The sequence below is a fragment of the Sinocyclocheilus anshuiensis genome, unplaced genomic scaffold (genome assembly GCF_001515605.1).
Source record: "Sinocyclocheilus anshuiensis isolate Anshui unplaced genomic scaffold, SAMN03320099.WGS_v1.1 scaffold304, whole genome shotgun sequence".
NCBI classification, from domain to species: domain Eukaryota; kingdom Metazoa; phylum Chordata; class Actinopteri; order Cypriniformes; family Cyprinidae; genus Sinocyclocheilus; species Sinocyclocheilus anshuiensis.
Window position 1 is genome coordinate 1,277,361 of NW_015555737.1, and position 15,055 is coordinate 1,292,415.

At 33.8% G+C, this 15,055-nt stretch overlaps 1 protein-coding gene across 1 annotated transcript in view; it reads right to left on the reverse strand.

Moving 5' to 3' along the window:
- Positions 1-4,043: 4,043 nt before the first annotated feature.
- LOC107673138 (protein piccolo-like) overlaps positions 4,044-15,055 on the reverse strand; it is a 12,786-nt gene continuing 1,774 nt past the window's right edge. The window contains exons 3-8 of the mRNA XM_016466622.1: positions 14,408-14,602; positions 12,236-12,341; positions 8,958-9,025; positions 7,982-8,110; positions 7,700-7,845; positions 4,044-4,767 (exon numbers count right to left, since the gene is read on the reverse strand). Coding sequence (XP_016322108.1) covers positions 4,624-4,767; positions 7,700-7,845; positions 7,982-8,110; positions 8,958-9,025; positions 12,236-12,324 — 576 coding nt within the window. The 5' untranslated portion in view covers positions 12,325-12,341; positions 14,408-14,602 and the 3' untranslated portion in view covers positions 4,044-4,623. The remainder of the gene's footprint in view (positions 4,768-7,699; positions 7,846-7,981; positions 8,111-8,957; positions 9,026-12,235; positions 12,342-14,407; positions 14,603-15,055) is intronic.

Below are 15,055 nucleotides of genomic sequence, written 5' to 3' on the forward strand. Positions count from 1 at the left end.
TTATATTATTAACGCCATCTGCATGCAATACTACTACTACTGATAATAATTATAATAATACTTTTGTTTATTTGATATAATATTTATTTTAATATAAATTACATAAATATTTATAAAATCTGTACTACTATTACTACAAATACCTAATATATTTATAAGTATAAATTATTATAATATTATTATTTAATAATGCTATTATTATTATTAGTAGTAGTAGTAGTAGTAGTAGTAGTAGTATTATATTATTCAACAACAAAATATCATCAACAACAATAATATATTAAATAAAAACAATGCTATCTTCATTCTACATGAAACATATTTTATTTATACATATTTTTATATAAATGATAAACATTTTATATTATATTATTATTTCATTATATTATTATTCAATAATAATAAAAATAATAATAATTATTATATTTATAATAATTAAATAATAATAATTAGTATTATTATATTAAATAAAAACAATGTGTTCATACTACATGTAAAATATTTTATTTACATATTTTGTTATTTATATAAATGATAAACATTTTATATAATAATAAAAATCATCATCATTATTATGAAAATTAAAATGCCATCTACATTCTACATGAAAACATATTTCTTATATGTGTATTATTATATGTATATAAATTATACACATTATATTTTAATAACATTTATTATTTTTATTATTATTATTATAAAAATAACTCAACACCAAACTACATGTAAAGACTTTGCTATAAGTTTGATTGCATCATATAATAATTGCTGTTAATAGTCATAATAATTGCTGTTAATCGTCTGTTTGATTACATCTTTGATTTTTCCGTACATTTCTGCCATATGTACATAAACTGACAGTCACTGATAAGCTACTACTAAATATTGTAGAAACTTAATTTTCTGTAAAGTTGCTTTGCAACGATTTGTATTGTAATATATACATAATAAATATACACAGTATACACACATATATTATGTGAACAAAAACTTTAATTTGGATGCGATTTATCGAGATGAATCGTTTGACATCACAAATATATACACACACAATACACTAATATCGAGTGATCTAGGACCTTTATATAGTGAGTGCCATTGTAAAGACTGATCCCTCACAGTCTCGTTTTTACCCATGTTAAACTTAATATGGCATCTAACCTGACTAAGGTCTGGTCCTAAAACAGGGCTGACAAAGCACTCTGCAATATATAAATTAATTCGACAAACAACCATCAAATAATAATGAAAAATTTAACATTTCCCATGTAACTGTCGACAAGACAAGCATCATAGAATCAAAACAATGAAATGCATTTTCACATTTGAAATAGAATCTATTCTTTATTATTTAGACGCAGGGAGAAAGATTTTATTTCTTAGCTTTCATATATTTTTTCTCTACTGCACAATTTGCATAATTTCATGACATCCTGTGGACAACCACAAAACCATAACATTAGATTTTTTTCTACTTTTTTTTTTACATGAAGTGAAAAACAAGACTCATTTTACAAGCATTTTTACAGTCCGCATACAACTTCAGATGATGTGTTGAATTTTTCTCTCTTTTTAAACTGAATCTGGAGGCAAAATATATCAACAAACATCTAACAAAACATGCAACATCTATGTAAAAACATAGAAACTCTTTGACAACCATTCAATTTGACAGGACATTTTGTGTTGTCTTTTTTCCTTTTTTTTTTAACCGTATCGTTTTCATTCTGAGAGATGTTGTTGATTTCGTCAAACAGGTTGGAATGGATTGATCAAACACATGATTTTAAACAGATCCAGATATTACTTTCTTACACAGTTAGACGAATACAATATGTACAGACAGAGTTTGACCTTGATCACAATCACATGCTCAACGTCAGACCAAATAAATATTCAGACCTCTTCTTGTAGAAAATATCCTATATATTTACAAAATCAAAAAAATAACCAAAATCACATTCACACGGGTTACGGCAACTGAATTCTGAATTGAAAGAATTGAACTGAATTGAAAGAAAAAAAAAAATCACACTTTGAAAGGTGTGATGATCTAAATAAAACTGATGACACTTGTTACAGGTTTTAATTGGCCATCATAATTATGCACCAACATAAAATATGCATTATTATGTTTCACATCTACACAGATTTTTTTTTTTCCTTTACAAAAAAAAAAAAAAAAGTTCTGATCAGCATATATATATTTTTTGTCATTTTTTACGATGAAATTTAGAAACCTATGAAAACAATAACGTAAAGTGCATATGATTAATATGTACTGTGCCATAAAGAGGAAGTAAAAAATAAATAAATAAAAATAAACATACAATATTCATATAATTAATTTCTTTTTTTTTCTTTAACAGATATACATATATTCAGACACTCGCTTGATGTCGCATGTTAAGGTTTATGCATTCAAAGAACATAATCCATGTTGCATAGATTTACCCAAACAGAACCAGTGGATTTGGTTAAAAAGTTCTGATCAGCATATATATATTTTTTGTCATTTTTTACGATGAAATTTAGAAACCTATGAAAACAATAACGTAAAGTGCATATGATTAATATGTACTGTGCCATAAAGAGGAAGTAAAAAATAAATAAATAAAAATAAACATACAATATTCATATAATTAATTTCTTTTTTTTTCTTTAACAGATATACATATATTCAGACACTCGCTTGATGTCGCATGTTAAGGTTTATGCATTCAAAGAACATAATCCATGTTGCATAGATTTACCCAAACAGAACCAGTGGATTTGGTTAAAACATCAGGTTGGCACACGATAGTTCATCTTACTACAACAGCAACCTTATATTCAGGTACATCTGTGCACCACCTGTGCAAGATGCAGATTAAATCATATGGAAACATTAGTGTACATTTTATTAGCCAGGTTACAAAACAATCTGTTTCCATGTATGAAATATGTCCACTGATATTGATAATGGAAACACTGACTGTTAAGTTAGAAAAGTACTGTCTGGTGTTGAGATCCTAGACAGACAAAAACACATGCCTTTATCCATCAATGGCACATACTAGTGTAGCTATACACTGATATGGTGCAGGTTAAAGAGGCAGTGATCTAAACCGACATGAACAGATGAACTTTACAGCAGAAAAACAATATTAAAAGTGCACCACCATGGAACAGTGACACGTGACGCAGGACAGACACCTTGCACCATTAAAATAAACAACAAACGTTACATCTGGATTTCAATCAAGCCAATTAAGCCAGAACCCTCGTATAAAAGCCAAGGAGGACTCAAATGTACGTTAATTATTACCATTATCTTTTTTTTTTTTTTGTCATTGCATATTTGGATTCCACATACAACTTGGTCACAAAACAGCGACTATTAATGACAACATCTGACCACTAACATGACATTTACTTCAAGATGCTGTTCATAAAGCAAACACACATCGTGGACACGTACAATCATACTTCTAGACAGAAAACAGATGCCCTTTAACCTCAGAGAACCAAATTTGAGGGCTCGAGACACTAAAAACAAAGCACGCCCTCATTTAGCATCCAACAAATAGCCTCCGTGAAAACCATCACATCCAAGTCATCTCCTTTTTGAACTTTTGCCATCTGGTCGGCGTGGCAGAGCACCGAATACCAGGACAGCCAGGCACAAGAACAGTTTCTTTCCCCAGGCAAGCTACCTCATGAACAGTTAATGTTCTCCCATTGTGCAATTATAGTACAGTATGTGCAATAACCTTATACTTATTTATCACCCTAAACCCTAGTACATCCCTACAACTTATTTTATTTTATTCTATTCCTACTCCATCTATAGCACACCTGTACATACAATTTATTCTTTTTTTGTGGTTTATATTTATGCATGTGTATTTTATTCACATCTCATTTTTATTATCTGTGTGTTATTGTTGTCTCCGTGTACTGGAAGCTTGTGACACTATAACAAATTCCTTGTATGTGCAAACATACTTGGCAATAAAGCTCTTTCTGATTCTGATTCTGATTCTGATCTGATCTCGACTTGATTGATGGATCCATGTCCAGTAGCTGATGTCAGTCACAACCTGAAGTTTCAACATTCCCTAAACATTGAAGATGACACTCAAGACATTATAAACGGAGGAATCTCGAACTGTGCACAGTTGGATGTTGCATTCAATAAGGGGAATCCATTATATTTACGATTGTCTTTCTTACAGTATAACCTCTATACAATGCATAACATAGCATGATATGGTCATTATACATCACATGATTGTGTCAAGAACTACGTCTGTCTCCTTGTGAACAATGTTTTTTGCAAAAAAATTTGGACGTGATAGCTGAAATGACATTGAAATGTAATAATTGGTAGTAATAATTGGCTCATGCCTAAGATATTTTAGATGTAGAATGTAGTTGCAGAAATGACTCCCTCAAATAGACAATAGCAGTGCTCTGGGAGTGGAAATAGTGTCAAATGGCCTCAAACTCTTCGTCACAGTATTTCATTCAACTGATTTTCTCTTTTCATGATCTATCAGTCATTCCAGATCCACAAACCCACCTTTTCCTGTTTTATTTCTCTTTTTTGGAGGGCACCGATGGGAGATGGACGGCACGTGATTACGGCTGCGTTTGACTGGTTGTGGCCACTAGCTTGTGCCAGCTGACGGCCCGCTTACGCATGTCCACTTTGTCCAGCCAGATGTAGGCCTCGCCAATCAGGGTCTTCTTCATAAACTTCCCTCCATTTGACACCAGGAACATCTGTGAAGAGGAAGGGGATAAAAGACAGGAGAAATGGTAAACAAAAAGTCAGAGGAAATCATTTAAAGGGGTGGTTGATTGCGATTTCATATTTTTAACGTTAGTTAATGTGTAATGTTGCTGTTTGAGAATAAACAGTATCTGCAAAGTTACGAAGCTGAAAGTTCAATGCAAACAGAGATAGTGTCTTTTAAAATTCTGGCAGTTTAATGCCTACAAAAATGGCTGCCTACCATTAAGAGCCGTGCTTGCACAGGTTCTGCATGATCCTCTTTAATAATATCCTCTGCGTCTCAATCGGGCTCAACTGATAAGCAATATAGACGACTTCATTGTTTACAATACAACCGGAGCACATGCCGCTGAGGTGAGGTGTGGGACGTTTAGACGCGCACTAGAGGCGGTTTAGCCAATCACAACACACTGGGCTAGCTAACCAATCAGAGCCCATCAATAAAGATAAATTATGTGAAAAATAATGCTTTTTTAAAAAAAACGAAGCATTAACACGTTAGACCGCACCCCATAAACACAATCAAGCCTAGAAAAAACCCAGTGAACCACCCCTTTAAATAATATAATACATACACTATCGTTTATCGTTTAAAGGTCAGTAAGATTATTTAATGAATACATATTTGAAATGAATGTTTTTATTTAGAGACGGTAGACGGTAAATACATTATTATGGAAAAAATATTTCTATTTCAAATAAATGCTTTCTATTCATCAAAAATAATCTTGAAAAGAATGTATCACGCTTTTCACAAAAATATTAAGCAGCACAACTCTTTTCAAACTTGATAATAATACGAAATGTTTTTGAGCATCAAATCAGTATATTAGAATGATTTCTGAAGGATCATGTGACACTGAACACTGGAGTAATCATGCTGAAAATCCAGCTTTGCATCACAGGAATAAATTGCATTTTAAAATATATTAAAAAGAAAAAAAAAGTTATTTTAAATTGTAATAACATTTCACAATATTCATGTTTTTACTGTATTTTTGATCAAATAAATGCAGCCTTAATGTGCAGAAAAGACTTCTTTCAAAAACATCTTACCGACCCCAAATTTTTAATGGCACACACACACACACACACACACATTACATGAAGTCATTTATTTGAACTTCCTCTCCGTAGATTGGTTGTCGTCTTGGATTGTGATATATATATATATATATATATATATATATATATAGCCTATATACTGCCTGTCTGTCATTTTGAATTTGCCTCAGTTTATAATTTCTCTCACCTGAATAGAGTGGCCAACGGGATTCAGGTTAAAACGAAATGTCTCATTGAATGATGGCTCTCTGTCATGGCGACACACTCTGGTCTTCTTCTTTATGATCTTCTTTTGAGTTGCCACATTCACCACATAAAGCTTTACGTACAAGTCTAAAAAGACAGTTGAAATATTACAGATTCAAATACTCTGTCAGTGTCTTTCTCAATGGACATTTCACTTATCTTGACTGCAATATTCGTATATCAGTGTCATTTTTGAGGTTGTGTTTGAGGAAAGTTTCATTACCAGGTAGGTGGTCTGGAGATTTGAACTTGTAGGTGATGTTTCTACACTGCAGGATCTCAAGAACCAGCTGCTCTCCTTCAGTCTTCATTTCCTTCTTCAGAGCAACCTTGATCTCACCCATCATCTTATCTACAGCCATAGACAGGCAGATAGAAAGATAGATAGATACAATATTTAAAATGTATTATAACATATTCTATTTCATATATTTGTTGTCTAATCAATTTTGAATATGATTTTTCTCTTGTTGGAGGGCTGAAATGTTGCTGTACGTTGTCATTTGTTCAATATAAGTTAATATAAGTGGTGAGCAATAGCGAACTCTAGTGGGCAGGTGTGGAATTACAATTTTACACTGAGCAGAATGGAAAAGCTGGGAACCTAAGCAGGCAAAATCTTCATTTAACTGTTAATACAAAATATATTTTAGACGCGCACTAGAGGCGGTTTAGCCAATCACAACACACTGGGCTAGCTAACCAATCAGAGCCCATAGCCTATTTCTGAGGGCGGGGCTTCATAAAAGCAGGAAATGATCATTGTGTTTCTCGGAGAAGGGACAGAGTGGTGTGGAATAAAGGTAAATTATGTGAAAAATAATGCTTTTTTTTTTAAACGAAGCATTAACACGTTAGACTGCACCCCATAAACACAATCAAGCCTAGAAAAAACCCAGTGAACCACCCCTTTAAATAATATAATACATACACTATCGTTTAAAAGTTTGGGGTCAGTAAGATTATTTAATGAATACATATTTGAAATGAATGTTTTTATTTAGAGACGGTAAAGATTTTTTACATTATTATGGAAAAAATATTTCTATTTCAAATAAATGCTTTCTATTCATCAAAAATAATCTTGAAAAGAATGTATCACGCTTTTCACAAAAATATTAAGCAGCACAACTCTTTTCAAACTTGATAATAATACGAAATGTTTTTGAGCATCAAATCAGTATATTAGAATGATTTCTGAAGGATCATGTGACACTGAACACTGGAGTAATCATGCTGAAAATCCAGCTTTGCATCACAGGAATAAATTGCATTTTAAAATATATTAAAAAGAAAAAAAAAGTTATTTTAAATTGTAATAACATTTCACAATATTCATGTTTTTACTGTATTTTTGATCAAATAAATGCAGCCTTAATGTGCAGAAAAGACTTCTTTCAAAAACATCTTACCGACCCCAAATTTTTAATGGCACACACACACACACACACACACATTACATGAAGTCATTTATTTGAACTTCCTCTCCGTAGATTGGTTGTCGTCTTGGATTGTGATATATATATATATATATATATATATATATATATAGCCTATATACTGCCTGTCTGTCATTTTGAATTTGCCTCAGTTTATAATTTCTCTCACCTGAATAGAGTGGCCAACGGGATTCAGGTTAAAACGAAATGTCTCATTGAATGATGGCTCTCTGTCATGGCGACACACTCTGGTCTTCTTCTTTATGATCTTCTTTTGAGTTGCCACATTCACCACATAAAGCTTTACGTACAAGTCTAAAAAGACAGTTGAAATATTACAGATTCAAATACTCTGTCAGTGTCTTTCTCAATGGACATTTCACTTATCTTGACTGCAATATTCGTATATCAGTGTCATTTTTGAGGTTGTGTTTGAGGAAAGTTTCATTACCAGGTAGGTGGTCTGGAGATTTGAACTTGTAGGTGATGTTTCTACACTGCAGGATCTCAAGAACCAGCTGCTCTCCTTCAGTCTTCATTTCCTTCTTCAGAGCAACCTTGATCTCACCCATCATCTTATCTACAGCCATAGACAGGCAGATAGAAAGATAGATAGATACAATATTTAAAATGTATTATAACATATTCTATTTCATATATTTGTTGTCTAATCAATTTTGAATATGATTTTTCTCTTGTTGGAGGGCTGAAATGTTGCTGTACGTTGTCATTTGTTCAATATAAGTTAATATAAGTGGTGAGCAATAGCGAACTCTAGTGGGCAGGTGTGGAATTACAATTTTACACTGAGCAGAATGGAAAAGCTGGGAACCTAAGCAGGCAAAATCTTCATTTAACTGTTAATACAAAATATATATTTATACCGGTATGATATAAAACATGGAGCAGTATACTGAAATAGATTTCAGAACAAGACATCAGTGGCAACTAAATACAAAACAGTGTTTTGTGTAATGTTCATTATGTTGTACAAAGATAAACAAAAATGTTCAGTAATGCACTTTTGACACTTTGCCATGCTCATGACACACTTAGAGTCCATGTTTTGTTGTGCCGAACGTCTGTGTCCTTTGACAGCAACAAAAACACACACCCTGTGACACTGTGATGAATTATTCAGCAGTGTATGGCAGTGACACAGTAGAGTGGAACAGAAGGGGATGACTGCTGTTTTCCTCTGTCTAACAGGTTCTTAGTCTCCTCAACAGCTTTCAGACAAGCACTAATTCAATCTCAGGGGTGAACCTGACCTGTAGAACACGGTTCAAAGCTCTATTATGACTCACAGTTTGCCAATTTTATTTCGTTCTCATGAGGTTCACTGCTATGAGCACGGAAATGTCTAAAAGTAGACTGCGTGTGAACTGAAAATGAAAATGAAACTGCAATATAAAACAGATTGTTACCTTCTGAATCAGACAGGTTCAAAGATTCAAGTCCTCGGATTTTATCTGTTCCATTTGGAATGTTTTTCCTGATGAGAAGAAAAGTGTGAGAACTACAACTTTTTACTATTTGGATATATAAGATTAGATGTCAACTATTTGGGTTTCTTAATGCAGACATATATACAGTTGTTGCTAGAAACATTACATTTCAAATCTTATTTAAACTTGGAAGTAAACAGTTTTTTAATTTTAGTTTTTTAATTAAAATACAGAAATATTACATAAAATGAATAAGAAATATCTCAGATTCTGCCTTTTTAAAAATTTCAATTAAATTTTTCATTCAAAATTTTCTCTCAAATTATGATAACATACACAACAACCATTCAAAACTTTGGGGTCAGTAAGATTTTTTAAAATTTATATTAATTTATTCAGCAATAACATTAAATTAATCAAAAGTGACAGTAAAGACATTTATAATGTTACAAATGTTGTTATAAATGTTATAGATGCTGTTCTTTTGACCATTCCATTGATAAAAAAAAAATCCTGAAAACAAAAATTAGCACGTTCACAGAAACATTTTAAACACAACTGATAATAAAAATAAATATTTCTTAAGCACCAAATCAGCATATTAGAATTACTTCTGATTTTTTTTTTATTAAAATAGAAAACAGTTATTTTACACTGTAATATTTCACAATATTACTATTTTTAATATATTTTTGTTTAAATGCATTAACCTTAAACATTAACATTACTGACACTAGTTTTAAAAGGAAGTTTATTATTTAATTAAATCTAAATATAATCATAATTTTAAATAAAATATATAATTACTTATTATTAAAATAGAACATTTTCACCAGTGGTCTCAACAATTTTGAACCCTACTGTTTGATTTATTATCTCTTTTGCTGATTAAAAGCAAAAGAGATATACTCAAATGTAACAAAACAAAAAAAAAAGGTTAGAGTCACAACATGTATTTCACACAATATTTACTCAGAATTCATTCAAAGATTATTGAAACAAACAAACAAAAAATGTGCAGTATACACTGGCAAAACTGGTGGCACTATCACTCTGTTAATCCAAGCCTGGTCTGGGTTTCCCAAAAGCATCGTAATCTTAAATACATTGTAGACCCATTGAAACCAATAGAGTTACGATCAACTTACAATGTTACAAAGTCAATTTAGACTTACAATGTTTTTGCGAAACACAGCCCTGCATGGTTATAGGCCAGTGCAGATAATCTCAAAACAGCCAAATCATCCAACATATCAATCTATCAGTCCGCTAGATACACTGAAATCCACAGAATACAGATTAATTGCAATTACAGGAGGGAACAGGCATACTTACAGCTGAGGGACCTGAAATATGGCACTGTCCACAGCGTTAGTGCCCAAGTTTTCTTCACTGTCCAGAGTGTATGCATCCCCATCAATCATTCTGTGGTTTGTTTTATCTGTAGAAATACACACATACACAAACAGACGATTAGACATCAGCCATATTATGCAAGCGACTCATTATTTACAATATTAACTTAAACACAATTTATGCAAAAAGAATGGGTATGCACCTTGCACACAAAGTTACATATGGACAGAAAAGAAAAGAGAACTAAAAAAAAGAGACCATCACAGTGAAATGAAAGGTAATGCACTCTTTTTAAAATAACGTCAAACATCGGTTTAAAAACAGAATAGATTTGTATGCAAATATCATGGCTGCCTTGATTTTAGATTTCAACATTTTGGTTTTTTGCTTCTGTACTGGAGGTGTGGTTAGTGCTGATTTTATTCTTATATTTAGAGAGAGGGAGGAGTCACGTGTCTCTCACCTCCTCTAGCAGAGATCCCTCCATGATGGTCATCTGACTTGATACTTTGCTCTCATTGGCTGGAAGATGTTGTGTGATCAGTATGGGGCCAGTTCTGCCTTTAGATGGGGCTGTCTCTACACGGACTCATCCAGAGATTGCATAGTTGCCCTCACATGAAACCAGCTCATGATTTTTACACACCACAGTCATGCGGACATAGACATGGGTTTGATTTGGGGGTAAGGGCCTGGGATTTTACTTGCAAGGGGTAATGAGGTAACAGAGGGGTTCATCATGCTCTGGATGTCAGTGTGAAGTGTTTTACAAATTTAGCTTTTCTATGACGGCAGGAAAGGTTTGTGCTGTACTTTGAGGGATTTTTTTAATGCCTCCTCTGCTTCTACAAAATTTGCTGTATTACAAAGAAACACTAAACCTGAATGTCTGGCATGAAATTTTATCTGGGAAATAAAATCTTTAATTGCTGACCCAAGTTTTACTACAGCTGAAGGCAGGTTTGTGATATTCGATTTACGGATGGGAGTTTAACAGACATTGGTTGTTTAAACAATTTAGGGTTTTATAGGCTTTATTAAACATTAAGATCTTTATAATGAGATCATTTCTATTTTGCCACTCAGTATGCAAATGTCAGTTTAAATGCTGGGAGGTTTAAAAAGTACTTCAGAAGAATCTAATTTTTCACTTTTTTTGAAGGAATAGTTCACCCAATAATTCATATTTCAAAAATGTACTCACCCTCAAGCCATCCAGGATGTAGGTGAGTTTGTTTTTTCATAGAAAATAAGCGTTACATCATTTGCTCGCCAATGGAGCGTGAATGGGTGCCGTCAGAATGAGAGTCCAAACAACTAATAAAAACATCACAGTAATCTACAAGTAATCCACACACTCCAGTCCATCAATTAATGCTCTGTGAAGCGAAAAGCTGTGTATTTGTAAGAAACAAATACATTGTTAAGGCATTTTAACTTTAAACTGTTGTTTCTGGTCAAAATACAAGTTTTGCTTTGTCCAGCGAAAAAGTCTATCCCCTGTCATCCTCTCACATCAAAATCTACCAACATGTTTGTTTAGAATTGTTTATGACTTTTTTCAATTGTAAACGGTTCTTGAGCTTTGCATAATTCTCTCTTGATTCAGACGAGACAGCTTTTTTATTTTTATTTTTTACTGGAGAATATATAGATAGACTTGTGTGGATTATTGTTGATTATTGTTTTTATCAGCTGTTTGGACTCTCATTCTGACGGCACAAAGTCAATTTAGACTTACAATGTTTTTGCGAAACACAGCCCTGCATGGTTATAGGCCAGTGCAGATAATCTCAAAACAGCCAAATCATCCAACATATCAATCTATCAGTCCGCTAGATACACTGAAATCCACAGAATACAGATTAATTGCAATTACAGGAGGGAACAGACATACTTACAGCTGAGGGACCTGAAATATGGCACTGTCCACAGCGTTAGTGCCCAAGTTTTCTTCACTGTCCAGAGTGTATGCATCCCCATCAATCATTCTGTGGTTTGTTTTATCTGTAGAAATACACACATACACAAACAGACGATTAGACATCAGCCATATTATGCAAGCGACTCATTATTTACAATATTAACTTAAACACAATTTATGCAAAAAGAATGGAAATGCACTTTGCACACAAAGTTACATATGGACAGAAAAGATAAGAGAACTAAAAAAAGAGACCACAGTGAAATGAAAGGCAATGCACTCTTTTTTAAAATAACGTTAAACATCGGTTTAAAAACATAACAGACTTTCATGCAAAGTTAATGGCTGCCTTGATTTTAGATTTAAACATTTTCGTGTTTTGCTTCTATGAAGGAGGCGTGGTTTGTGCTCATTTTATTCTTAAATTTAGAGAGAGGGAGGAGTCACATGTCTCTCACCTCCTCTAGCAGAGATCCCTCCATGATGGTCATCTGACTTGATACTTTGCTCTCATTGGCTGGAAGATGTTGTGTGATCAGTATGGGGCCAGTTCTGCCTTTAGATGGGGCTGTCTCTACACGGACTCATCCAGAGATTGCATAGTTGCCCTCACATGAAACCAGCTCATGATTTTTACACACCACAGTCATGCGGACATAGACATGGGTTTGATTTGGGGGTAAGGGCCTGGGATTTTACTTGCAAGGGGTAATGAGGTAACAGAGGGGTTCATCATGCTCTGGATGTCAGTGTGAAGTGTTTTACAAATTTAGCTTTTCTATGACGGCAGGAAAGGTTTGTGCTGTACTTTGAGGGATTTTTTTAATGCCTCCTCTGCTTCTACAAAATTTGCTGTATTACAAAGAAACACTAAACCTGAATGTCTGGCATGAAATTTTATCTGGGAAATAAAATCTTTAATTGCTGACCCAAGTTTTACTACAGCTGAAGGCAGGTTTGTGATATTCGATTTACGGATGGGAGTTTAACAGACATTGGTTGTTTAAACAATTTAGGGTTTTATAGGCTTTATTAAACATTAAGATCTTTATAATGAGATCATTTCTATTTTGCCACTCAGTATGCAAATGTCAGTTTAAATGCTGGGAGGTTTAAAAAGTACTTCAGAAGAATCTAATTTTTCACTTTTTTTGAAGGAATAGTTCACCCAATAATTCATATTTCAAAAATGTACTCACCCTCAAGCCATCCAGGATGTAGGTGAGTTTGTTTTTTCATAGAAAATAAGCGTTACATCATTTGCTCGCCAATGGAGCGTGAATGGGTGCCGTCAGAATGAGAGTCCAAACAACTAATAAAAACATCACAGTAATCTACAAGTAATCCACACACTCCAGTCCATCAATTAATGCTCTGTGAAGCGAAAAGCTGTGTATTTGTAAGAAACAAATACATTGTTAAGGCATTTTAACTTTAAACTGTTGTTTCTGGTCAAAATACAAGTTTTGCTTTGTCCAGCGAAAAAGTCTATCCCCTGTCATCCTCTCACATCAAAATCTACCAACATGTTTGTTTAGAATTGTTTATGACTTTTTTCAATTGTAAACGGTTCTTGAGCTTTGCATAATTCTCTCTTGATTCAGACGAGACAGCTTTTTTATTTTTATTTTTTACTGGAGAATATATAGATAGACTTGTGTGGATTATTGTTGATTATTGTTTTTATCAGCTGTTTGGACTCTCATTCTGACGGCACCCATTCACTGCAGAGGATCCATTGGTGAGCAAGTGATGTGATGTAATGAAATTTCTCAGAAATTTCTGTTCTGATGAAGAAACAAACTCATCTACATCTTAGATCACCTGAGGATGAGTAAATTTTCAGCAAATGTTCAATTTTGGGCCAACTATTGCTTGAATACTCAATAAGATATTTTCTATTTTGTGGATTATTAAATATTAAGTTAAATGTTTTCATTTAGTGGTTTTAGGTGTAGGCTTTAATTTATCAACATAAAATGATGAAAACAAAAACTAAACTAAATGAAAAATGTGTCAGAAAGGTGAGGACGAGAGGGAATGGAAAAGAAATAGCGGAAGAGTGTGAGAACGAGAGGACAGACAGAAAGGAAGAAAGAAAGACAGAGAACAGATAGGCTGTGAGCTCATGTGAAGTAGTAAGGGTTACTTGGCTGGAATTGGGCCTGTTGCACCGCAGCCTCAGCTGCAGCGATGGCGTTCCCAGCTTCTTCCAGGTGGGCTTGAGTGACGCTGCCTTTGCTCTGGCTACGTGAGGGGCCGTGGGAGCGCAAGTGACCCTCAGAGGAAGATTTGGAGCTGCCAGGACTACTGTGGGATTTTTCTATTGTAGGGACCAGTGTGTCTGTGAACATAGAGTACATGCCCTCTATTAATCCAGAACTGATCCCAAATGTTAAAGGGGTCATATGATGCGATTTCAATTTTTCCTTTCTCTTTGGAGTGTTACAAGCTCTTGGTGCATAAAGAAGATCTGTAAAGTTGCAAAGACTAAAGTCTCAAATCCAAAGAGATATTCTTTATAAAAGTTAAGAGTCAACCACGCCTACCTAAAACGGCACATGTCTACGTCACGATGTGGGAAGATTTGCATAACGCCACCCAAATGTTCACGCAAAGAAAGAAGGCGTAACTTTTATTCTCGCTGTAGTATTGTTGCTGCCGCCATGCCGTGAAGACGCTGTGTGTTTCGTTGTGAAAGCGAAACTACTTTGTTTGGCCTTCCAAAAGAGGACGATATCCGCTTCATCATGCCTAGAGCTGATCCGTGCTGGTCGCTGAGGAAATACTTCAACTT